At 48.7% G+C, this 23,941-nt stretch overlaps 6 protein-coding genes and 2 non-coding genes across 8 annotated transcripts; 6 read left to right on the forward strand and 2 right to left on the reverse strand.

Annotated features, from left to right (window-relative positions):
- Nucleotides 1–163: 163 nt before the first annotated feature.
- On the reverse strand, nt 164–2,022 carry B0J16DRAFT_106034 (Saccharopine dehydrogenase-domain-containing protein). Its single transcript, XM_046121358.1, has 5 exons — nt 1,768–2,022; nt 1,564–1,707; nt 1,162–1,507; nt 549–1,111; nt 164–488 (listed from the first exon to the last, which is right to left on the reverse strand). The coding sequence occupies exons 1-5, from the start codon at nt 1,823–1,825 to the stop codon at nt 331–333; spliced, it is 1,269 nt and encodes a 422-aa protein (XP_045984924.1). The 5' UTR covers nt 1,826–2,022; the 3' UTR covers nt 164–330.
- A 668-nt stretch (nt 2,023–2,690) lies between these two features.
- B0J16DRAFT_382883 (ribosomal protein L37ae) lies at nt 2,691–3,367 on the forward strand (the record flags this gene model as incomplete). Its single annotated transcript, XM_046131281.1, has 4 exons — nt 2,691–2,722; nt 2,779–2,796; nt 3,077–3,241; nt 3,304–3,367. The coding sequence occupies 4 exons, from the start codon at nt 2,691–2,693 to the stop codon at nt 3,365–3,367; spliced, it is 279 nt and encodes a 92-aa protein (XP_045984925.1).
- A 2,026-nt stretch (nt 3,368–5,393) lies between these two features.
- On the forward strand, nt 5,394–8,035 carry B0J16DRAFT_106072 (uncharacterized protein). Its single transcript, XM_046121359.1, has 2 exons — nt 5,394–5,902; nt 5,990–8,035. The coding sequence occupies exons 1-2, from the start codon at nt 5,542–5,544 to the stop codon at nt 7,777–7,779; spliced, it is 2,151 nt and encodes a 716-aa protein (XP_045984926.1). The 5' UTR covers nt 5,394–5,541; the 3' UTR covers nt 7,780–8,035.
- A 570-nt stretch (nt 8,036–8,605) lies between these two features.
- B0J16DRAFT_413427 (39S mitochondrial ribosomal protein L46-domain-containing protein) lies at nt 8,606–10,025 on the forward strand. Its single transcript, XM_046133373.1, has 3 exons — nt 8,606–8,743; nt 8,845–9,524; nt 9,575–10,025. Exons 1-3 carry the CDS (start codon nt 8,695–8,697, stop codon nt 9,866–9,868), a joined length of 1,023 nt encoding a protein of 340 aa, XP_045984927.1. The 5' UTR covers nt 8,606–8,694; the 3' UTR covers nt 9,869–10,025.
- Nucleotides 10,026–10,039: 14 nt separating this feature from the next.
- On the reverse strand, nt 10,040–14,195 carry B0J16DRAFT_284919 (RecF/RecN/SMC). The gene is made up of 4 exons (XM_046124034.1): nt 14,058–14,195; nt 11,160–13,986; nt 10,669–11,107; nt 10,040–10,620 (listed from the first exon to the last, which is right to left on the reverse strand). The coding sequence occupies exons 1-4, from the start codon at nt 14,093–14,095 to the stop codon at nt 10,322–10,324; spliced, it is 3,603 nt and encodes a 1,200-aa protein (XP_045984928.1). The 5' UTR covers nt 14,096–14,195; the 3' UTR covers nt 10,040–10,321.
- A 1,997-nt stretch (nt 14,196–16,192) lies between these two features.
- Nucleotides 16,193–22,517, forward strand: B0J16DRAFT_338612 (uncharacterized protein). Its single transcript, XM_046127462.1, has 3 exons — nt 16,193–16,476; nt 16,531–16,548; nt 16,670–22,517. Exons 1-3 carry the CDS (start codon nt 16,466–16,468, stop codon nt 22,323–22,325), a joined length of 5,685 nt encoding a protein of 1,894 aa, XP_045984929.1. The 5' UTR covers nt 16,193–16,465; the 3' UTR covers nt 22,326–22,517.
- Nucleotides 22,518–22,925: 408 nt separating this feature from the next.
- B0J16DRAFT_t103 lies at nt 22,926–22,996 on the forward strand. Its single transcript has one exon. It is a non-coding gene; the product is annotated as a tRNA-Gly (tRNA).
- Nucleotides 22,997–23,774: 778 nt separating this feature from the next.
- B0J16DRAFT_t104 lies at nt 23,775–23,846 on the forward strand. The gene has a single exon. It is a non-coding gene; the product is annotated as a tRNA-Gln (tRNA).
- The last annotated feature ends 95 nt before the right edge of the window (nt 23,847–23,941 follow it).

The raw sequence follows: 23,941 nt of genomic DNA on the forward strand, positions 1-23,941 counted from the left end.
CGCGTCGACAGTAGCGGTCCACTTCCATGGGTCGCACGAGCTTCTGGCGGGGCGCAGATAAGCCACTAAAGCAGCCTAGAACTTCCTGCAAGCAACGAACATGCCTGGAAGATGTACATGAGGCTTCGATCATCGATGCATGATATTATAAGTAAACATTGAGCGAAAACAGTAATGCTCTTATATATTAGTCTATAACTCACAATATACTATACCTCTATACCTCTATGTAAGCAATCCTGAACTCTCCAGCACATAAAACTCGTCACCTCTCATCGCGTCATTGCGTCACATGTAAATAGCCTAATCCTCCATTGATATTAGGGAATTTTACTCGTCAATAATCTTGACGTCCAACTTAAGCCCTGACTTATCCAATCGGTCAATCAGGCCTTGGCCCAAGCATGCGGGAGTATAAGATCCTCCATCCAGCTCAATGGGGTCTTCGAGGATCGTGGCAGCAATCTCACCAAGGAGAACAGCAGTCACTATGAATAATCATGTTAGCAAACGGCTCGGAACATTCTCACACGACATATTCAACTCACATAAATACATGCCACCATGATGCCACATGCGACTAAAGGCAGCTTTACCAGCATGTTCCTTAGAGTCAGGGTGAGCAATGCCACGGTATTCGACATAGTCCTTCGCTGTCTCCTCGCGATTAGCACCTTGGCCAGGTTGAACCACTCGCTTCTTGAGAAACTCTCTCAATGGCGCAACTGATACAAGCAAAACACCACCGATAACCAACAGCCAATGAATGAAGATTCCATGAAGCCAGTTACGGGCTTTCATGCGCTCTTGCCAGACGAAATTAGGACCATAGAACTCTTCTTTTCGGGATGGCGTCTCAGATAACAGACCCCAAGTACGCTCAACGACTGCAACATCAGTCGAGCCTGCTACAGATGTAGTCAAGAGCCCCAGATTCGGTACACTTCCAACACCAAGAATCATCTGGAGGATAGAGCTTTTGGGTCTTTTCGGTTCTTTATGCGGAACAGGCGATTGCGCATATGGACTGCTAGCCTCTTTGATCTCGTTAAGCGTGAAAACATCCCAGATGCTCAGGGCAGTAGCAAGAGTGCCTCCGGAGGGTGAAGAGCTGCGAGTTGGTTAGCTGTGACGGGTTAGGAATATCGGAAGTAGACCAACTTGACTTCGTGAAGGGATATGGTCACGTCCTTTGTCTGAGAGCCCAGCTCAGTACGGATTGCCTTAGCCAACGCCCATGTGCTAAGATCAGCAGGAGATGACTCAATTCCAGCTTGTGGAATGAGAATGGCGCCCGTCTTCTTGGCTGTTGCCTCATACTTCTTGATCATTTTGTGAACCCAAGCAGCTTCACCCGTGACGTCCACATAGTGAGTACCCGCCTCAGCACATGCCTTGTAAGCATGTTCGCCATAGAGACTGTATGGCCCAACGGTGGTGAGGAGAACACAAGTCTTCTTGGCGAGTCCGCTCAACTCTTGGTCATTCAGATTCGCAATTTCAATGGCTTTGTACTGCTTATCAGCCCGTAATCTTGCAAGTGCGGACATATGATTCTCTTACCAGGTGCAAGTCGGTCAGGGTTGAGTTTCTTGCAATCTTCAACAACAGCCTTCAACTTGGACTCATTACGTCCTGCAACCGCCCATTTGAGATCGGTTGACAGGTGTGTCGTGATGTACTCAGCTGTGAGCTTCCCGGTATAACCTTGACATAATCAGAACTCTGAATACACCATTGCCCCTCAAATCGTAATTCAGAACTTACCAGTAGCTCCAAAGACAACGACGTCGTACTGGCGACCATGATCTTTGAGGAGTGGCATGGTGGAGGACGATGATAGGCACAATGAATAGAATTTGAGCGGTAATTAGTTTGCAGTAATGAACTTGCAACAGGTTTGTAAGGTTTGAAAAGATGTAGATCAGTTTTAGTTCGAGGAGGTTATTTGATGTTAAGACATTCCGCCTTTACATCATTGAAGCTAGGTACCTCTTTCGACAGTTTCCCATTAAAGTCAACGGTGACTGGCTACAGGGATCCTTGCATGTCATCTCGGCCCCTGCCATCGCCATCAGCATCTTAATTCGATGTAAACGGACCTCGGCATTGAGGCGAGAAAGGACACTTGACTAGGTAGGTATAGGTACTGAGGATTAAAAAGACAGAATTAATCAGACATTTTATTACAGCTTTGGCCAGCTCTTTTCATTTTATTTGTTGCAGCCAAATTTATGTGAATAACATAACGAATAGATTGATCTCACTCCAAGCAAATACTAAATAGAGATATTTCAAGACCATATTATTATACAGGATTAGAGATTTGCCATGTGAAGATTTGATGTTCTTCAGTGTGGCTGATCAACACCTCTTCAAGAGTGATGATGTTGAAGACTATCTTATCACATGAATCATGTAGACAAGAGATCGACTCAATAAAATGAATTTGTACGAGTCGGACCTTCAGAGACACAAGAACGACTGTCCGGTGTTTATCCGGAATCAAAATTCGGAAGGTGGGACCCACTCGCGAAAGTCGGGTGGGCTTGCCCTAAGGACCACAAGTCGCTCTTTCCATTGCAACATTTTCGGTGTCAGCCTCCCAACCGCAGTCGAGCAACATTCACCTCCGCCCGACCATCTTCTCGTCTTCATCTTTCCAAGACGTCCCACACATAACCTTCAAGATGACCAAGCGAACAAAGAAGGTCGGTGTTACGTATGTATCGCCCTCTCGACGTAATGAATCAAGTGCAGAAGCTAACATTGCTACAGCGGTAAATACGGTACCCGGTAAGTTATCACGACGAAACTCCATGCCCGAAACATTTCGAATACGACTATTCTCCCCGGTCTGAATCTGTTGCGGCTTCTCTGCTGTCCGAGGCTCTGTTTCCCGTGTCGACCGGTTCCACGACCAAGCGATGCATTATTGATCTCATCAATTCGACCAAAAGGATTTATTTAGTGGGGGGACAAACAGGGCAGGCCGAGGACAGCATGAGACAAGCAACAGAATCGAAGTGCTATGGCTGGATAGAATCAAACGACCACGGAAACTGACATTTTCTAGCTACGGTGCTTCCCTGCGAAAGCAGGTCAAGAAGATGGAAATTACCCAGCACGCCAAGTACACTTGCACCTTCTGCGGAAAGACCACCGTCAAGCGCCAGGCTACCGGTATCTGGGACTGCAAGTCTTGCAAGCGCACCGTTGCTGGTGGTGCTTACGTCGTTGCGTGCGTCCTCCCGTTCCTGCTCCGGCAATATAACATACGACAGAATACTGACTCAAGAACAGCACCCCCGCTGCCGCCGCTATGCGATCGACTCTGCGACGACTCCGAGAGATTGCTGAGGTTTAAGGTTGGACTTTAGCGAAAGGGGAAAATGGCTTTGCTTTTCGGTATGGTGTACGGGGGGATATGATTTCGTGCCTACATTACGAGGTGACGATCTGGACGTCGACACCCGAACTTCGGTCACATAGAAGCCGATCGAATAGCAATGAACAAAAAAGAATTGCATGGTTTCGGATCCATTCAACGACCCGCCAGCTGCCATAAAGTGCAAGATTTACCAGCTCGTGAGGTCATGGCCAGCCAACGCTTGGGTCTAACATTCAAAATTTGGATTCAACCACAATAAAATTCTGCTCACATCTTTACCGACTTGGATGCCACAGTTCTTCCCATATTTCTGACGAACCTGCGGTATCTGTTTCTACCTTGCGTCACAAATGAAGGAGCTGGCTTGGTATGACATCGTTCCGTGGGATTCGTTTCGCCTTGACATAATGTGCTGGGTCACCTGAATTGCAAGCGCGAAGTCATATTGTTCCAACGCATTTTAACCGAAAATAAGTTTCCTACACAGCCTTGACCGCGACGGCTTGCCCTGGATGGCATGTCTGGAGTCTGCCACGGACAGACTCATTCGAGACGTGGGAGCCATACATCTGTCGCCAGTGACTCTCATATCTTCATAGGGTTAATTCGCACAATACAGTTTATTCTTTTGAGGTAAGATGAATTTTAGGTGGCTCGGAGACGGTCAGCCCTTCGGCCCATATGTAGCTTGGATGAGACTAAGACCCATAGTGGAGGTTGGTTGGTGTGAAGGCGAAGCCCAAGCTGGGTGGTATTATGTCACGAGGTCGTAACACACGACACGCCAGGATTCATGCCAGTCTGTTTACCCCGAGCTGCATATCCCATATCTCTCAAGCCTGATTCTTCTGTGTGTGCGGTCGAGCTGATATGTATTCACGTTATAATCTGCGCTCAGTAAGAGGCTGTTTCTTTACTGCGTAAGGGGATTCATCTTGGAAATCTAGAAGTGAAAAGCACCATCTGAGTGTCTAAATAAACTCGGCACATGTAGAGGGTTTCAGAGGTGTCAAGAAACATGAGTGGTTGTTGTATTGAACGCAAGCATACATCCACGATGATGGTTGGGTACTTGAAGATGTGTATGTGAAGCCTTTGGCTGCAAGATCCCAATATGTGGGTTCTTGTCGTACAATAAGGGTTTCGGATATCAACTTTATTTGATAGACGTATCCCCTCTGCCAGTTGCGTTATCACAACATAGATGTTTGGATCTTGGCAAGGTGCTCGAGATATCGGATGCGCACATGGCAATACCTTGAGAGTTAAGGTAGGTAGGCAGATGGTTCAGTGCCGCACTTCCTTCTCGGCGAACCTTGTAGCAATTACATTAGCTCTTTTTACTCGCTCCTTCATTACAGAGCATTTCGAGTTTGACAAGTGGATATTTACGTGGTGGACTGTAAATAGAACAAGGGACGGCCAGTCGCGCCGCGAAGTTGCCCGCAATAATAAAGTCACCAGTTATGTTCCGAGATGAACGGGGGTTACAGGTAATTTATCGACTCCGAGACTCGGGGAACAAAGGAGTGAGTGAATGTGCGTGAGAGTTTGTAAATTGTAAGGATGCATAGGTACACCTTGTGCCGTTATTGCTATACGGCTGGGCTATTACCGATTCAACACACAATAAATATGGATTGGATGGATCTCAAGTTAACGCGAGTAGGTATAATATCCAGGTCATGTCATCAGGGTCTTTACTCACGTATTATAAAGTTATGGAAGCTGCAGGTAAGGACGTGGCGCTGAACCAAGACGGACAAGCGCTCATTGGTCCCGGTCACGTCCAGTCCAGTCCAGTCCCTGGCAGCCCAGGCCAGAGCCGTACCTAGAAAAACATCCATTAAGTAGCGTTAAAGCTGGAACTCTTTCCTCTTATTTTCTTTGCTGTTGCAGTTGCAGTTGCAGGGACTCTAGTCCACTAACGCATCACCACTCAGGTGTCAAAGCCAGCACCAGCCAGTTCTGCTTTGCCCCCCCATCCCGCCTAATCGACCTCCCATTTTAACCATCATCACCGCCCTCTTTGAATTGCAATCGACTCAACTCGACTCTACTCTACTCTACCCCGACTCGGTTCGATTCGATTTATATTCTATTATACATGTTCTCATCTAAATACCGTTTCTTTTATCAAACCAAACATCATGGCTGAAGCGGAACAGTGCATTATATGCCTGGATCCTCTGCCTCGACCCTCGGCTTCCCTCCAAGCTCCAGCTGCCCTCACTATAGCTGCGAGTGATGCTGCTTCTGCTGGTGGTGTTTCTGCCGCATCTGCATCCACATCCACCCTTACTTCTGAGCCAGCACATTTCCCTGCCACAACCACTGCAGCCACAGAAGTCCTCGAGGACGATTCGAATTATTTGAATATTGTCGCTGAACTCGACGGATGTGATCATGTTATTCACGATTCATGTATTCGTTCATGGGCAAAAAAGACAAATACATGCCCAATCTGCCGCTGTCCATTTCATTCAGTTCGAGTATACAACGGCGTAGATGGTAAGTACGATTTAACGGCTTAATCATGCCCACCATCTTCTCCCATGCAATGCACCTCGACATTCACTAACCACTTCTTTGTTGCAGGAACTGCCATCTCCAAATACGATGTTCAAGATAAAAAACAGGTCGCCGAGTTCGATGTAAGACAGTGGCTTGGCGAAAACCCCGAGGAAGACGAAGAAGAACCAGGCAACCCATGCCCTATTTGCAACTCCTCAGAAAGAGAAGATGTCCTACTCTTGTGCGACAGCTGCGATGCCGCCTATCATACACACTGCATAGGTCTCGAGGCTATTCCTGACGGCGACTGGTATTGCATGGAATGTGCCCATCTGTTCCAACTCGTGGAAGAGCCAGAAGCTACCCAAGCTGGAGAAGGGTCGCCTCGCCCCTCCAACGTACGTCGCCCGAACCCTCGAAATGTGCGCGGTTACCATGTACGAACTCGAGAACGATTAAGGCGAGCTCGGAGGCAAGCTCGAAATGTCGAGTGGCAAGGCGCATGGGGCCAGTTTTCTGGTCGATTTTACGAGATGAGCGACTTGGACTTGGACAATCACGATGATGAGGACGAAGAGCTCGAGCAATATCGGCGATTCCAGGAGCTTGGCCGACGGGAACTTGAGCGTTGGCAACAACGAATGGATATCGCACGCCGTCTGGGCGCCCGCGACGTTTTTGCGAACAACATTCCTCCGGCTATTAGCGAACGACTTCAGCCAGCGCCTGAGCCTGTGCAAGAAACAGCAGACGAGAGACGGGCTTGGGGCGCCTTGGATCGTGCACGAGAAACTGAAGAGCCTACCACCAACTCTAGAAAGCGCAAAGGGCGGTCTGTAACTGCATCGCCCCGCGAGCCAGCTCAAGAACCTGAAAGGAAGCTCAAGCGCCCACGAACACGTCGCCTGCCTACCCAGAACGGCGAAGGCTCGAGCTCTGTGTCGTCCCCAGCACCTGGACCATCGACAGCAAGGATCAACACTAATGGAGCATCTTCCAGGAACGGTGTTGCCGATCATGGCAGTATTGATCCTCCATTGGTTTCTTCACTGTTGAAAGAGCTTGAACCCAGCATTATGTCTGATGATGATACATTAATAACCAACAATGGGTGGCGACATCCGCCAGATGCCTCGTCGCCTGCCCTCTCTCCTGTCATGTCGCCATCCCCATCAGCCTACGGCAGTCCGCGGGCTCTTTCTCTCACCCCTCCTCCAATGCCGAATTTCAATGCTCGACCAGGTTCTCCAACACTCTTGCTCAGCAGCACTATTCAACCACGATATGCACCCGCGAACTATTCACCTACACGAGCAAACCATTCACCCACCCGTGCGAACCATTCACCCACCCGTGCGAACCATTCACCTACCCGTGCAAATCATGAACGTATGAACCATGATCACAGTGACTCAGAACAGCCCCCAATAAGGCATGTACCAATCAACTTTTCGCCTACTCGCTCAAGTCGTGGACGTACTGGTCGTGAACATACAAGCCGCGAGAATAGCGACTCCGAAGTGCGCCCAGTCCTACTCCCCGAAAGCCGCCCATTAGAGCTACGACAACCCCGACCACGCCGCCCGGACGAGGTCCCGGTCCCGGCTCAAAGAAAAGAGGAACCGCCAACAGAACTCAACCTTACCCAAGAAGATAAAGTTAGCATAAACGAGATAGTCAAGGGTGCCCTGCGACCGCATTGGCGGTCTCGAAAGTTGACAACTGAACAATACTCGGTTATCAACAGAGACATCTCAAGAAAGCTTTACGACGAGGTCAAGGGCGCAGCATCGTTAAGCGATGAAGCCCGTCGACAATGGGAAAATCGAGCGACCAAGGAGGTGGCTCAAGCAGTTGCAGAATTGTCTGCTTAGCTTTACGATAGAATGAATCAAGGCGGAAACATAGTTAAGCAGGCGTTCAGGCAAACCCGATCGGGTGGGGTTCGGTTCCATGTGGTTTGATACCCAGCAATCAGCATCATTTGAAAGGCGGGCATGATTCTTTGCATTTTGATAGCGCGGTGTCACAACGGAGTTGAGTTGGACGATCTAACGAAGCAGAGTTCGGTACAGAGTCAGGATTTGTATAGTTACCTATATAATAGGTTTGTGCTATTGTCACTTTGCTTCTGGCTTGTTTATGTATCTAGGTAGTCTCAAATTTCAATACCATCTCAATGGCAAATGCCCATGAGCTGTCGACATTTATATGAAATTCATGAGCTAAGCTCACTCTTTGACTACCGGTTGACACATGCAGTTTAAAGGCAATGACGATATTTCAAGTGGTGGTTGTTTAGAGCTTTGATGAAGCTTTCAAGAATCCACGCGAAGCAAGTTTACAGTTGTTTTTAAACAAAGTCAACACAAAGGTGTTGAAATGTCAGCAGTATCTATCTAACAGAACCCGGTAGGAGAAGAATTTCTTGCAGGCCCCGCTAGCGAAAAAGACTGCGGAATCGCTCTCGGCACGCGTAAATGGTCGAGACGTTCTGGAGGTGGAACAGGTCTTGACGATAAGGAATGGTGCCTTGAGAGAGAAAAGAAAGAAAGAGTAAAAGAAAATCCAAAGCCGAGAAATATTTAAAGTCAGCCATTGCACCCCACATCGAAGTCTTATCGTCACGTGCGTGATAAGACACTCCATCGAAGAGGAACTGCAGCGGCAGGTACGTACCGAACTGCTAGCGGGAAAAGTTCGAGAGTGAGAGGTTGAATATCATATCCCATCCCGCTTCGCTTCTCGTCACCCAATCGCAACGTCTGGGGTCAGCGAAGATAGCCAGAATGACAGCTTCAAGTCGGGGTGGACGGGCCGTTCAGGCTGTGCTATCCAGTAAGTCCATTTTCTCTGTTCACCAGGTTCAATTGGCGCTCTCATGAGCCCTCTTTAACCCTCTTCAAGGCCTATATAAACTGACCATTGAACCATTATAGCTTCTCCCAACGTCTGCGCCCGATGCGCCTCCTCACCTTCCGCCCTGCCTAGAATCCCAGGACGACTCTACTCTTCCCTCGCTGCAGCCGTAGCCAAAACCCCTACCGATGCTACTTCCCCCTCAACCGCACCGAAGTCGCCGCCATACGATGTCCGCTCCGGAGTGATTCTTACTCGACCACCGCTGGTGACACGAAAACTTCACCCCTTCGAGAATTCTTTCTTCTTCTACCAGAAGCGTCTTGAAGAGCGTCTCAATACCCCCTTCATCACGAGTATCTACTTCAAGCCTGATACGGCTCGACGTTTAGACTGGAACATCAAGGTTGAGGAGCGACAAGGCACAGTGGCCAAGGAGTTGGGTGTTTACCATGGCAAGAGCTCCAAGGCGTGGGATGATGAGCTTAAGGTCGGTGATGAGCTGAGCAACCAGGAGACCATTGTCAAGTCTCTGTTGAAGGATGCCGAGGCGCGTGTCAGTGATGATGCTGAGGTCATTGCTGCGGAGGATGTTGTTCCCGTTGAGCCTCCTGCGGATCGTGTTACAGAGGCTGATAGTAAGGGCGATGTCCGAAGATTGGACCGTCAGCTTGACCGAACTCTGTATCTTGTGGTCAAGGGCAAGGATGGATGGGGCTTTCCCGCGGATGTGATTCCCAAGGAGGAGAACCTTCACGAGGTAAGGACGATTGACAGAGATATTATGAATAACTGCTAACTTTACTCAAGTCCGCTAAGCGAGTTCTTGACCAGACTGCTGGCATCAACATGAACACCTGGCTCGTGAGCCGCATACCAGTCGCTCATGTCGTCTCTCGACCCAAGCTCAGCAAGGAGGGTGCTGTTGAGAAGAAGGGTGAAAAGACGTTTTTCATCAAGGGTAGAATAATGGCAGGCCAGGCCGATCTAAAGGACAACCCCTTTGGCTATACCGAGTTCAAGTGGTTGACTCGCGAAGAGTTGGAAAAGGAGTTGCCCAAGGCGTACTACAAGGGTGTGCGCAACATGATGACTGATCGGTAAATTTAGAGGATCGGGTAGATATTGGCAGTAGAGATAGCTACTGCGTGTATAATTACCATGTATACTTTGCTGTACAGAACAATGAAGATGTCAAGACGTATCGTTACGGGCTCCTACACAACGCGACGGAGCAATGTATCAAGTTACCATCACCGGGTGTCACAACAAGTTGATCAAAGAATGCCATGGAATTCATAATACTGCAACGCCTGCAATGCCTGCACATGCAGGAAACATATGCCTATGTTTAACGCCTCACAAGGCCGCTCGTCCTACTATATCGAAGTTCTGTCTCGTCAAAAAACCGACAGCTAACAAAGTAAGCACTTAAAATAAAAGGCTTATCGTAATCGCATAAGAGATTGGTATTAAGCAACCCAACGCCAGTCCACCACCTCCATGCACAGTTTTACATGCAATCCGAAAAACAACATCACGGTCCCTTCGTTCCGCTCAAGTAGGCTTGGCCTGACCCTCGACGAAGTCAAGGGCTTGCTCTGTACTGACACAGTCGATTGAACTGGTCTTGTTGCGGAATGTGACACCATAACATCTGTCTGCGACATGAACAATCTCAGGTCGGAAAGTGGTGCAGATGAATTGAGTGCCGATCTCGTTGGAGATCGAGTCAAGAAGAGCTGCGACCGCCGTACGGTATTGGGCGTCTAAGTTGGCATCGACCTCATCGAAAATGACCATGGGGCTACTCTCGGTAGCCTGGAGAGCGAAAATGAGGCACAGGGCACACAAACCTGCTTATGTTAGTTGCTTGGCCCTGAAAAAGATACGAGACGACTTACTCTTTTGGCCGCCACTGAGCTGTTGGATTTTCTGTTGTTCATCAAGGTGTTTCGAGTTGAATGACACACTGATTCCAACACCTGTGTAGTTTTCAACGGCACCTCGAGCCTCCCCATCAGATTCATCTGCAGGTTCTTGCCGACGGTCCGCCCTTCGCTGGATTAGCAGGCGACCATGACCGGCGGGTACAAGCTTGCCAAAGATCGTCGTGAACTCTCTTGACACTTGCTTGAATGTTCTTTCGATGGCCTCATCCTTTCGACGATCAAGGTGCTCGACCAGTTCCTCAATAGATTCCTGAGACTCGTCCAGCTCTTTACGTCGCTTCATAAGCTGTTCCTGCTGTGTTGTGAAATTGTTATACTGTTCAAACGCTTTCTTGTTGACGTGCTTGTACTTCTTCAGTGCATCGTTTACCCGCTTGATCTTGGATGAAACCTAGAGATATGTTAGTGGTTACCTACACTGGAGTTTGACAGGAACAACTTACAGTCTTAGGGTCCATGTTCTCGTACTTATCGAAGGCTTCTTCCGGGAGAACACCCAAATCACGAATGGTATGGGCACACTCCGCAGCTTGTGTTGTCAAGACGGCTTTCCTTCGAAGACTCTTGTCCATTCTCTTCTGCTGTTTCTCAATCCTTACGGAAATCTCTTGCTGGGCCTGCTCCCGCTGGATTCTCTCATTCTCCAGTTGCTCTAGACGGGCTTGCGAGTTGTCCAGCTTCGATTCAATTTCCTGAAGGCTTGTCTCCACTGCTTTTTGTGCCTTTTGCGCCTTCTTGAGTTCCCTTTGAGCCTCCTTCAATCCACCAGCGGAAGATCCAGAGGTGGAATTTTCAAAGGCTTGGCTGTTGAGCTGGTCAAGCTTCATTTGCAGGTTCTGGCGAAGGTCAACTTCAAGGAGCTGCTTCTGCCTCTCCAGATCACGTCGGGCTCTGCTAAGCTCGTTCCATTGCTTCTGGAGTTCCTGGCTGCTGTTACTAAGCTCCTCCAACTGACGTTCTTCTGCAGAAGTCAAGTTCTTCTTAAAGTCTGACTTAAGTTCTGTCTCATGGCCAGCAAGATCTTCCAAAAAGCTGTTCATGTTGCTTTCAACTGCGTCTCGGCGTCTCACGGCTGCATCAAGGTGAGTTCGCTCGTTCTCAAGATGTTTCGACTTGTTCATCAATTCATGCCTGAGCGGCTCGAAACCATCGACAGCTTGTCGTAACCTTTCCCTAGCCTTCTGGAGCTCCGACATAGCTGCTGTAATTTCTTGGTCCTTGAGCTCTATCTGTCGTCGGATGTCCCGGGACTGCGCCAGAAGTCTCTCGTATTCGCCTCGCCACTTGTTCACGGCCTGAACAGCTTGCAGGCGCGACTTTCGAGGATCGATGTATCCACCAGTCATAGCACCCCTCTTGTTGGTTGTATCACCTTCAGCAGTGATACCGTCCACGCCGTGGCTTCGTGCATATTGGCTTGCTACGGTCAGGTTGGGGCAGACAACGACCTTGCCAAACACTTGTTGAAAAGCCTTCTCGTACTCGTCGTCGTATGAAATCTTACTGAGGAGAGGTACAGCATCGTTAGACCTAGGAAGGTTGATTTGCTTGGGTCGTAATTGAGCAAGGGGCATGAAAGTGACTCGGCCGCCCTGCTGTTTGTACAGAGTGTCTGCGAGGTAGGTGGCGGTATCAGCGTTATCAACAATGTAGTGGAAGAGACTTGCGCCAGCGATCTGCTCTACAGGTAACCTGTAGGCATCGCTTACTTCAAGCAGCTCCGCCAACGTTCCGTATGCTCCTGGAATATCACGTTCCTGCTTCAATCTTCGGATTGTTGCTAAACCACGGGCAGTGGCTCCATCCATAGTATGTGACAGCTCGCGCTCAGCAGCCTCCTTCTCCTGGCGAGCATTGGCTATGACTGAATTGAGCTTGTCATCCTCACGTCTGACAAGTTTCCTTTCGTCATTGAGCTTTTCAATCACGTCGGTCGCCTTGGCTGCCTCCTCTTCAAGGGTCGCTCGCTCGGCGCTGAAGTTGGCTAAACGATTTCGCAACTCGGCAACCTCCTGCTCTGCTTGAGCAATTGATTCGTGAACTCTTTCAACCTCCTCGTCTGCATCGATCTTGTTGGCTTTTTGTGTACTGATATTGAGTTCGAGTTCTTGGATTTCTTTCCTTAGCCATGCATCACGTTCAGACTTGTTTCTGAACTGGGAACCACGACTCTGCTTAGCAAACAAGCGGTTGCGCGTGGCTTCGGCGTGGTCGAGTTGTCGCCGAACATTGTCCTCTTCTTGTTTTTTCTGGTTGTATGCTGGTACAATTGTGGACAGCTGCTGCTCTTTCGATACTATCTCGTTCTGCACAGACTCGAGATCAGCAGCATGCTGGGCTCGGGCTTGCTCTTGAGCAGACTGGCCTTCTTTCAAGTTCTTAGTCTTCATCTCAGCTTTGGCCATAGTCTTGGCACTGTCACGTCTGTCTTCCTCCAGCTGTCGGCGGTCGATTTGCAGAAGTTCCATCTCCCTCTGCAACTTGTGAATTTCTGAGTCAAGCCTTGAAATCGCCTTCTCTCCCTCGGAAAATTCTGCTCGGTTGGTGTCGGAGCTATCGATACCATCCTGTCGAGCATTGTCAAGCTCCTCGAGGGCTGATTGAACGTTGATCTGTATGTTGTGATAGTATGCGTACTCGAGGCATCGTCTCTCCCTGTCCTTGTCTTGGAAGCCTCTGAGCTCTTCCTTCTCCTCTTCCAGCTCACTAAGCCTTTCTTTGATGTAAACCAGAAGCTCGTCGATCTTTTCTCTCTTGTTGTTTGTCTCGTTCATAATTTTCAACGACTCTGCACGACGTGTCTCGTACACTTGTGTTCCCGCCACTTCCTTCAACAGATTGAGCCTGTCGGACTCCTTCATATTTGTCAGGGCGGTAACTCGTCCTTGCGGGACAATGTAGTACGGATTTGATCGCGAGAATCCAGCAGCTTCGAGCAAGTTCATGACATCGGCCTTGGTGACTACCTTGCGGTCTACTGAGTATTCATCCTTTTTGAGACCAATGGTACGACGCAAGATGACCTCCTTGTTTCCGGTCGGGAATCGGTCGTCGCTATTGTCGAAAATAATTTCGACGTATGCCGACATAACGGCAGAGCCTGAGCCTTCGTGAAGAAGTCCCTGCCGCTCTTCGCGACTCATTTGGGTGTAGGCATCGCTAAGAACAAAGCGAATAGCTGCGAAGAAGTTACTTTTTCCCGAACCATTTCGACCAACGATGACATTGGTCTTTGGAGAAAAGGGCTCGATGACGGTTTGGTCCTTGTAGCTGTCGCAGCATTAGCATTAAATTGTTGGCGGAGGGGAAGCCCAAAGCTGAAATAGTGCTAGCAAACATACCTTTTAAAGCCCTGGATGATAATTTGCTTGATATACATGATGAGCTGCGCCGGCGCTCCTGCGCAACATGCGAGGAGTTATAATTATTAAATTGTAAGAGGTTGCGCAATCTCGAGTAATTTTGCGAGGTTGACCTACGTGATGCGACTTGATGCGCGTCTTTGGGTACCGCGATCAGTGGCTGTCTTGGCGCGTCCTGTCGCGGGCTGTTAACCGGAACATCATGCCTTCCGACTCGAGAGCAACGATGGTGGTCCGTGCGTTTCGTCTTTGGCATCCCGGTCAATGATCCAGTCGTTGCTTCTTGGGATATCGTTGCATTGGTAACCTTGACGGATGTGATCTATCCGCGGAACTTATGATTGTATTTTTTTAAACCTACCGAGTAAGCATATACTACTATCATCAGTCAAAGTTTTGCCTCAATTTCACTGTGTCCGTGACATATAACACACGGCTGCCTTAAAACCGTGTATACTTGCAAGCTCTTGCAGGTAGGTGTTTCCTATCATCTCGATTTAACGCGGCACTTATTACATGCAAACAACCTGCGACTGTAGCGTGGTATCTCCTTATTGTTTCATGTTACGGATACCGATTACGTTGTCATGGTCGTGAATTTTCCGATACATGTCAGGTTCTCAACCTCGGAGAAGTTTCATGTGTACCCGAATTAGGTCTTGTCTTTAATGGCGGAATGGGACACGTTTCTATTCACTGTAAGCAACAGCAAGAGTGAAATACAACTCTGTACAAGAAAGAGACATATAGCTACAACATCACAAACAGTGATAAAGATAGATATGCTTGAACGGACATCAAGAACAAAGCCGTGATTAGGGTGTTGCTCACAGCTGAATACATAAAATACAGGGTAGGAAGGAGCTCGACCAACCCGCCAATCAACAGCTTGCAAGATGTACAATTGATGGATCATCTTTAAACCGACCGCTAAAATCTAGATGGCTTTCTAGTGCTCAGCAAAGATCTTCGCGATTTGACCACATCTAAAGTGGGCCCGCTGGCGTACTTGAGCTAAAAGTGGATAAGTCTCGCTGCACCTGACCAAAGGTAAGCCTGGGAGGAAAAGAACAGGGGCATATGTGACGCTAAAAGGCAACAGGGAAATTAAGCGAGCGCAAGGAAAGAAACCGTTGGCCGTGCTTCCCCAAGCCGCGCCGCGTTTATAAATACAAGCACTCACTTATAGAAGACCCGGCCTGCCCTCCACCCCGATTTTCCCAGTTGGCCACCCGGAACCACAGCAGTACTTTTTGTACCAGCACCGCACCGCAGAGCACCACCGCCAACTTGCGCAAGCGGAAAGAGCGACCAAGCACCAGCACCACTTCCACCCATACAGGAAAGAGCAACCTTTAATAAAAGGACGGATACAGCAACAAACTTTGGCTGAACCCACTTTTATTTATTTCACATCGCATTTCTTTTATCCCCGGTCACTTCCCCCCTATCGTCGCTGGGTATAATACGGCAAGAAACGGACACTTGGCCGCCCAGTCCATCTACAGTCTTGATTGACCCAGCCTTTTTTCCCCAAGCTCCTGCAACCCGGCCAACCGGAGTCTTCCTAGGAACCAAAAAAATCGCCGACAAATCGTCACAAACTGATCGGCTACGTCTCATTGCAGCGTATCTCTCTGCATAACATCCCATCTCAACATCCATTTTAAGTGCCGATGCTGCATGCGCTCTAGACAGGGGGATCTCTGATACTGGATCTTTTTTTAAAGACCGGGAGCTTCGGCAAACAGCATCTGTAGTTGACAGCTTTGCTAAGCTAAGCCTTGCCTTGCCTTGCATCCATTGCATTGCAAACTCAACCTCAGGTGTGCTTGTTCGCGTGTGCGTGCGCTTTGGCTCTGAAGGCTTGACGCCGCCTTTTTATTATCGCCAACTCACAGTAAGTGATTGAACGCCTTATTTGCATTATACCCCGGCATATTTTTCTTTTTCCCACATCTCCCCCTATCATATTTGATGATCGCTTGATATGGTTCCCCCACACTTGATTAGGCTGCGTCATGCATGATTCGCTGCCTTTCTTTGGTCGTTTCTTAAAATGTCGGCACTTCTCTATATCTCGTTATCGTCCTTTTCAATCTTCCCCATTGCAGAACGAACTTCGACACTTGCGCTTGCACCTGAGTCTTCGGCCTTGTACTCCGGATGCATGCATCTCACTCCCGACGACCCACCATCACGTCGCGCTACACGACCCCGTCGCGCTGGATAGCACATTAACACAGCTTCCATGTTACCAACTCCAGTCGATGACATGACACAAGATTTCACACAGTCCAATTGATTCAAAACTAACATTTGCCCCGTAGCGAGCGAGATGTCCTGATACGCGCTTATAATATTACCCCCCATCTAATACATACACAATGGCTTCGAGGTGAGTTTTCCCCACATTCTCAACAGTAACATTGACATACTAATCTTTTAATAGACTCGACAGATTAGTCACGTAAGTGAATTTGACTATTTCATCCTCATGGTTGACAAGGTTATGGATATGTTCAAAAGTAACTTTGGCAACCATGAGGTTCCCATTCATACTCATGAGGGGGTTACTAACAACTTTTTAGTATCCTTGAAACAGGGAGTACGAGGTTAATCCGTGATACTGCCGTTAATCAGCTTGCCGATTGGCAAAAACAACACCCTGACGAACTTTTCAATCTTCTCTCTCGTGTTGTGCCCTACCTAAGACACAAGGAATGGGAGACACGGAGAACTGCTGCTTCTGCTATCGGCAAGATTGCAGAGTATGCCCCCATCTATGATCCGAACCTTGGAGATGCACCCGCAGAGCCCAAGAAGGAGGAGCATATCCACGAGAACGGACACATCAAGAAGGAAGAAGAGGATGAGGCTAAAACGATACCTCAAGATGACGATCTCTTCAAATTGGAATCTCTCGACGTTGAGATGATTCTCAAGTATGGTAGGGAACTGCTACGTGGTGGTGGAATTGAGTATGGACTAGCGGCACTCGACCCTCAAGCACGACTGGCTCACCAGAAGAAGACGCTCGTTGGGCGACTAGGTCTTCTCGGGAGGAAGTACGAAGATGAGGAGATTGCTTACACAGGTGGCGATAATCAGGCCGCGCCTGGGACCCCGATGGACACCACGAATGGCCATGGACATAATCGTGCCGATGGAGTTGGTGCGCAGGCTCATGCACCTGAAGAGTCCCATCTGAGTTCTCGACAACTGAACGTGCTAAAACGCAAACGCAAGAGAGAAGCAATGAAGGCATCTCAAGGCAAAGGAGGATTTGGCGATCTTTCTGTCAGACGTTCAATGACATCAGGTTCTGAAAATATCGGAGATGACCCTTCAGTGCCCGACAGCGAATCTAAGAAGAACAGCAAAGTAAACGAATACTTTACCCTGGAACGCCCCTCCGATGTCGACGAAGACACCAAAGTCGTGAGCGAATTTAAGGGGCCTGTAATCCCTATCAAGTCCGAACTTGAAGCAGAAGAGACGATGGAAGGAGCCGAGTGGCCATACGACCGACTGTGTGATTTCTTGAAGGTTGACCTATTTGACTCCTCATGGGAAACCCGACATGGAGCTGCGATGGGTCTCCGCGAAGTGATCCGAGTACACGGCGGAGGTGCCGGTAGACTACGTAACAAGTCAAGAGAGGAGAACGATGCACTCAACCGGAAATGGCTCGACGATATGGCCTGCCGGTTGTGCTGCGTACTGATGCTAGATCGCTTCACCGATTACAGCTCCGATACTTCAGTGGCGCCAATTCGGGAGACGATTGGCCAGTCTCTTGGATCCGTCTTGAAGCACCTCCCTTCATCATCTGTTTACAGCACCTTTAAAATTCTCTACAGAATGGTTATGCAAGAAGACCTCAAACTTGAACGACCAGTGTGGTCTGTGTGTCACGGTGGCATGATTGGTCTCAGATACGTTGTTGCGGTAAGAAAAGATCTTCTTCTTCAAGACAGCGACATGATCGACGGCATTATCAAGACAGTCATGAAAGGGCTGGGGGATATGGATGACGACGTCCGTTCAGTCAGTGCCGCCACATTAATCCCCATGGCGAAGGAGTTCGTTACTTTGCGGCCCGCACAGCTCGATGGTCTCGTCAACATCATTTGGGAAAGTCTATCAAATCTTGGCGATGACCTTAGTGCCAGTACTGGGCGGATTATGGATCTCCTTGCTACCCTTTGTGGTTTCCCTGAAGTGCTGGAAGCAATGAAAGCATCGGCAGCACAAGATGAGGAGCGATCATTCACCCTGCTCGTACCCAGACTTTACCCCTTCCTGCGCCATACCATTACCTCCGTACGCGTGGCCGTCTTGAAAGCCTTGTCGACCTTTGCCAAACTTGATGCAGAGACTTCGCAGGGTTGGCTCAATGGAAGAATACTGCGGTTGATCTTCCAGAACATCATTGTAGAAAGAGACAGGGATGCGCTCAACATGTCTCTTGACTTGTGGGTGTCACTTGTCGAAAGTCTCGCCACCAAACCCGATGTCTTGGCAGATGAGTTTGCCGCTCACATTGATCCTATGATGCAGCTGACTCTGCACCCTATTGGTGTTTCGAGAAACCCAATTCCTATGAATGCGGCCCTGTTCCAGAAACCTTCTGGCGGCACTTACACCATGCCTGGTGCTATTCAACACACACCTCGCAAACCATCTTCTCCTGATGGTTCCGATCGTGCCCACAAACGCCGGCGCAAGTCCACCAAGGTTGATGATACTCCCACTGCCGGCCTGACCCATGATGTCGACGGCCACATGATGCAAGGCGACGTCGATCTAGTTGGCATGGATGTGTTGATTCGTTCTCGCGTGTCGGCTGCCAAGGCCATGGGCTTCATAATGTCCCGAGTTCCTTCGGCCAGCCTGGACGACTACGATGCGTTCTTGATCCCCGGTCTGGGATCTGCGTTCTCCTCCAGTCAGATGACTGCATGTGTGGTTATTGACGAGTATGCCAGCAACAGCCAGACCCTTGGTGAATCCCCTCGCTACCTCGAGAACCTCCAACGCATCATCGACTCTGAACGACCAGCGGCCTACAGAGATCTCGTAAACTTCATCCAGCGAGTTCGATCGCAATGCCAGCAGTTGATTCATCTCTTCCGTGACCATGGTAAAGTCTCACACAGCAAGCTCCCAACACTGCCTGTCGTGGTTCAGGGAGAAGCCGAGGCTGGTCCTAATGCCTTTTCCATTGCGATAGCAGAGAAGTGCATCGGCGAGGATTATGAGAAGCTGAATAAGGCAATGCCGCCAGGCCAGCGCATGATTGCTAGCCAACAACTATCTGAAGCCCGCAATGTAACATTCCTGGCTATCGAAGAAGCCAAGGCTGCTAAGGCGGCTCGCGATATCCGTGTCAAGGCAGCGGCAGCATGCGCTATTGTCGGTATGAAGGTATTGCCCAAGAAACCCAGCCCGCTCATCAAGGGCATCATGGACTCTGTCAAGACGGAGGAGAACCAACTACTTCAAGTTCGCTCAGCCGACACCATCGCAAGACTCGTACAGTTGTTTACTGAAAAGGGTCGAAAGGGGCCAGCAGACAAAGTGGTTTCCAATTTGGTCAAGTTCTCCTGTGTCGAAGTGGCAGAAACCCCCGAATTCCCTGTTCATGCCCGCAAGACCGATTGCGTGTTGTCCATGCAAAAGGAAGAGGATCGTGTCGACCATCCGGATGCTGCCAAATGGGCTCGCGAAGCGAAGGCTGCTCGCATTACCAGACGAGGTGCCAAGGAAGCATTGGAGATTCTTTCTAGAACTTATGGTGCTAGCCTACTCGAAACAGTGCCCAGCCTCCGTACATTCATGGAGGAGCCTTTGGTCAGAGCCTTCTCTGGCGACTTACCCGCAGAAGCAAAGGATCCTGAACAGACCTTCGGACAAGAAATTGTCGATGCCATGTCTGTTATCCGCACGATGACCCCAACGCTCGACAAGGCTCTGCAACCTTTCATCATACAAATGATGCCCCTGGTCATCCAAGCCCTTCACTCAGAATTGTCGGTCTTCCGATACATGGCCGCCAAGTGCATGGCTACAATTTGCAGCGTTATGACAGTTGAGGGTATGACCGCACTTGTTGAGAAGGTTCTACCATCGATCAACAACCCTGTCGACCTCAACTTCCGACAAGGCGCTATCGAAGCTATCTATCATTTGATTGCCGTGATGGGAGATGCCATTCTGCCTTATGTGATCTTCTTGATCGTACCGGTTCTGGGACGAATGAGCGACTCGGACAACGAAATCCGCCTTATTGCAACGACGTCTTTTGCCACCCTTGTTAAACTGGTTCCCCTCGAGGCTGGAATTCCGGACCCGCCAGGCCTGTCCGAGGAGTTGCTGAAGGGCAGAGACCGCGAAAGAACCTTTATTGCTCAACTTTTAGATCCGAAGAAGGTAGAGCAGTTCCAAATCCCTGTGGCCATCAAAGCCGAGCTACGATCGTACCAGCAAGAAGGTGTTAACTGGCTCAATTTCCTCAACAAATACCATCTTCATGGTATTCTTTGTGACGATATGGGTCTAGGCAAGACGTTGCAGACACTTTGTATCGTGGCAAGCGATCACCATCAGCGTGCCGAGGAGTTCGCCAAGACACAGGCGCCAGACGTTCGAAGATTGCCATCTCTCATTGTCTGCCCACCCACGCTTTCGGGCCATTGGCAACAAGAGATTAAGACATATGCGCCATTCTTGAGCGTCACTGCATACGTCGGGCCGCCTGCGGAGAGAAAGGCTTTGAAAGACAGACTCGGCGAGACTGACATTGTGGTTACATCTTACGATGTCTGCCGTAACGACTCTGAAATTCTGGACAAGCACAGCTGGAATTACGTCGTATTGGATGAGGGACATTTGATCAAGAACCCGAAGGCTAAGATTACGCAAGCTGTCAAGAGGCTAGCTAGTAACCATCGTCTCATTCTCACAGGCACTCCAATTCAGAATAACGTCTTGGAATTGTGGTCTCTATTTGACTTCCTGATGCCTGGCTTCTTGGGCGCTGAGAAGGTCTTCTTGGATCGGTTTGCTAAGCCAATTGCTGCAAGCCGATTCAGCAAAGCCTCCTCGAAAGAACAGGAAGCAGGTGCTTTGGCTATCGAGGCACTTCACAAACAAGTCCTGCCATTCTTGCTGCGTCGTCTCAAGGAAGAAGTTTTGAATGATCTTCCGCCAAAGATCTTGCAGAACTACTACTGCGACCTGAGTGACCTGCAACAGAAACTCTTCGAAGACTTTACAAGGAAACAAGGCAAGAAGATTCAGGCAGAGGCGGGCAGGGAAGACAAGGAAGCCAAACAGCATATTTTCCAAGCGCTGCAGTACATGCGGAAGCTGTGCAACTCTCCCGCTATGGTGATGAAGCCCGGCAGCAGCCTTTACGACGATACACAGAAGATTCTTGCCAAGCAGGGAACCTCGATCGAAGACGCTCAGCATGCACCAAAGCTGACCGCGTTGCGAGATCTTCTGGTGGACTGCGGTATTGGCGTCGAAGGCCACGACTCAAACGATCCCCTCTACCAACCGATCAAGCCTCACCGCGCACTCATCTTCTGTCAAATGAAGGAAATGCTCGACATGGTGCAGAACAAGGTTCTGAAGGAGTTGTTGCCCTCGGTGTCGCATCTTCGACTTGACGGCTCCGTGGAGGCCAATAAGAGACAGGACATTGTTAACAAGTTCAACAGCGACCCATCCTACGATGTGCTCTTGCTGACAACCAGTGTGGGAGGTCTCGGTTTGAACTTGACAGGTGCTGACACGGTCATCTTTGTTGAGCATGACTGGAACCCCCAGAAAGATCTTCAGGCCATGGATCGAGCTCATCGTATCGGCCAGAAGAAGGTGGTCAATGTTTACCGACTCATCACCCGCGGAACACTGGAGGAAAAGATTCTAAACCTTCAGCGCTTCAAGATCGATGTTGCCTCGACTGTCGTGAACCAGCAGAACGCTGGACTCTCCACAATGGACACGGATCAGATTTTGGATCTGTTCAATGTCGGCGATGCCGCACCGAATCTTTTGGCGGAGAAGGAGAAGAACAACATTGAAGGAAGAGAGGAAGACATGGTCGACATCGAAACGGGTGACGTACGAGCGCCAGGGAAGAAGGCGTGGTTGGATGATTTGGGTGAGCTATGGGACAACAAGCAGTATGAGGAGAGTTTCGACCTGGACGACTTCATGAAAACGATGTCGTAGAAGGGAATGTCTTTGCTTAAAAACCACAGAGGCGTGGAATGATGACTTTTGGACGACACAACGGAGGATGCTAGAATAGGGTATTTTGTAACTTCGTCAATAACTTTCTGTACAACAGCCTAGATCGTACATTTAGCGACGGCGTCTTTTGTTTATGGATTAACTTGAAAAGCCCCAGGGGCATAATCTTGATTGGATGTTTCTTTTTGCTGTGGTGACTTGTGATGTCTTGTGATTTGCATGAGTTTGAGCTGCTGCATTTGGAAATTATTCTTGGGGAATTTCAGTGTCTTGTCACTTTTACCGTATTCTAAATTTGATGATGTGTGACTGTGTTGGCGATAGTTAGAGTTCAGAGCCCGAACTTTGACCTGCCTGGAGAGGAAACTCAAAAACCACCGGGATAAGATAACCATTAAAGTTGATGATGTATACTCCATGGAATTCCTATACACATCGTATAAGCTAAGTGCAAGTTACTTTATTATACCAACAATAGAAGCAGGAAAGTAACGAATTAAGCTCAACGCCGCAAGGGAATATAGTAGCTAAGATGTTGCTCGACATCACAAGCGAGTTCATTGGAAACTCAGCATCACCGCGTAATTGGTTTAGTGGTAAAATTCTCCGTTGCCATCGGGGAGCCCTGGGTTCGATTCCCAGATTACGCATTGATTATTTCTTTTTGCCCTTTTTGCACTTCGTCACACCCCATTGTTCGTTGTCTCAACTGTTTTGCTTCATTTTTATGGTTGCTGGTGAAGCGGAACTAAAGGTGTGTGGTTTACCCTAGGATAGGTACTAACTGGTAACATATAAAGGCTTTACTATAAACTTCTCAGAAACAGATGAAAAGAAAGTATTAAAGCATCATCATGTATCTAAGCTTTATTGATATGTGTAACTAGTGTTTCTGCCACATCTTGTGCTAGTAGACTTTCCATTGTCTTCTTAGTGTACTCTGTAGTGTCTACCTATTGGATGTAGGCTGTATGCAACAGCAAAACATGGGCTGAATAATAGTTCAAAACGGCATGAAGTGACTGAGTTCTTTTATTTTTTGTTTACTTAGCGACTAAGTTTTCTAACCGCTACTGTTATCTTACATGCAATCATATGTGTTCCATCTACTTGAGAGTTCACGCCACCAGCCCGTCTCAATCGACTAAGGAAACGTCAAGGTGAATGTGTGAGCACCATCTGTCGCCCTGCAACCGAATTCCATCCTGTAGCCAGCCAGCTATTAATAGCTGGGATAATCCCAATTCCATCTTAATCTAATTCAGAATAGCAGTACCAGTCGTAGCCGCTCTACACAAAGTTATAACGGTCATGACGACCAAGTTAAAACTGTAATAATCTATCGCTATACTAAGGTTAACATTACAAGTCATAGTTGTAGCGCACAAGATTAATTGTAACGATTTCGATGATCAAGTTAAAAGCGATGGTTTCGTGGTCTAACGGTTATGACTGCGGATTCTGATTCCGCCAGCGAGGGTTCGACTCCCTCCGAGACCTTTCTTTTTCCCTGATACTCTGTATTTAGAGTTTTGGAATTCAAGGCTTTGATCTATTGCGCTGTGCTTCTTAAAGCGATCAACGTCAGAAGAATG

Source organism: Fusarium flagelliforme, assembly GCF_020744385.1.
Source record: "Fusarium flagelliforme strain FIESC 12 MPI-CAGE-AA-0113 chromosome Unknown B0J16scaffold_3, whole genome shotgun sequence".
In the NCBI taxonomy this organism is placed as follows: domain Eukaryota; kingdom Fungi; phylum Ascomycota; class Sordariomycetes; order Hypocreales; family Nectriaceae; genus Fusarium; species Fusarium flagelliforme.

What these genes read in the sequence shown, in the direction of transcription:
- B0J16DRAFT_413427 (XM_046133373.1), top strand. Translation starts at nt 8,695, where the DNA reads ATGACAGCTTCAAGTCGGGGTGGACGGGCCGTTCAGGCTGTGCTATCC. An exon ending in CGTTCAGGCTGTGCTATCCA is followed by an intron (nt 8,744 to 8,844) that starts GTAAGTCCATTT and finishes GAACCATTATAG; the next exon opens with CTTCTCCCAACGTCTGCGCC. An exon ending in AGGAGGAGAACCTTCACGAG is followed by an intron (nt 9,525 to 9,574) that starts GTAAGGACGATT and finishes ACTTTACTCAAG; the next exon opens with TCCGCTAAGCGAGTTCTTGA.
- B0J16DRAFT_106072 (XM_046121359.1), top strand. Translation starts at nt 5,542, where the DNA reads ATGGCTGAAGCGGAACAGTGCATTATATGCCTGGATCCTCTGCCTCGA. An exon ending in AGTATACAACGGCGTAGATG is followed by an intron (nt 5,903 to 5,989) that starts GTAAGTACGATT and finishes TCTTTGTTGCAG; the next exon opens with GAACTGCCATCTCCAAATAC.
- B0J16DRAFT_284919 (XM_046124034.1), bottom strand. Translation starts at nt 14,095, where the DNA reads ATGTATATCAAGCAAATTATCATCCAGGGCTTTAAAAG. An exon ending in ATCATCCAGGGCTTTAAAAG is followed by an intron (nt 13,987 to 14,057) that starts GTATGTTTGCTA and finishes ATGCTGCGACAG; the next exon opens with CTACAAGGACCAAACCGTCA. An exon ending in GCTCAGTGGCGGCCAAAAGA is followed by an intron (nt 10,621 to 10,668) that starts GTAAGTCGTCTC and finishes TAACATAAGCAG; the next exon opens with GTTTGTGTGCCCTGTGCCTC.
- B0J16DRAFT_106034 (XM_046121358.1), bottom strand. Translation starts at nt 1,825, where the DNA reads ATGCCACTCCTCAAAGATCATGGTCGCCAGTACGACGTCGTTGTCTTT. An exon ending in CGTTGTCTTTGGAGCTACTG is followed by an intron (nt 1,708 to 1,767) that starts GTAAGTTCTGAA and finishes GATTATGTCAAG; the next exon opens with GTTATACCGGGAAGCTCACA. An exon ending in TCATGGTGGCATGTATTTAT is followed by an intron (nt 489 to 548) that starts GTGAGTTGAATA and finishes GATTATTCATAG; the next exon opens with TGACTGCTGTTCTCCTTGGT.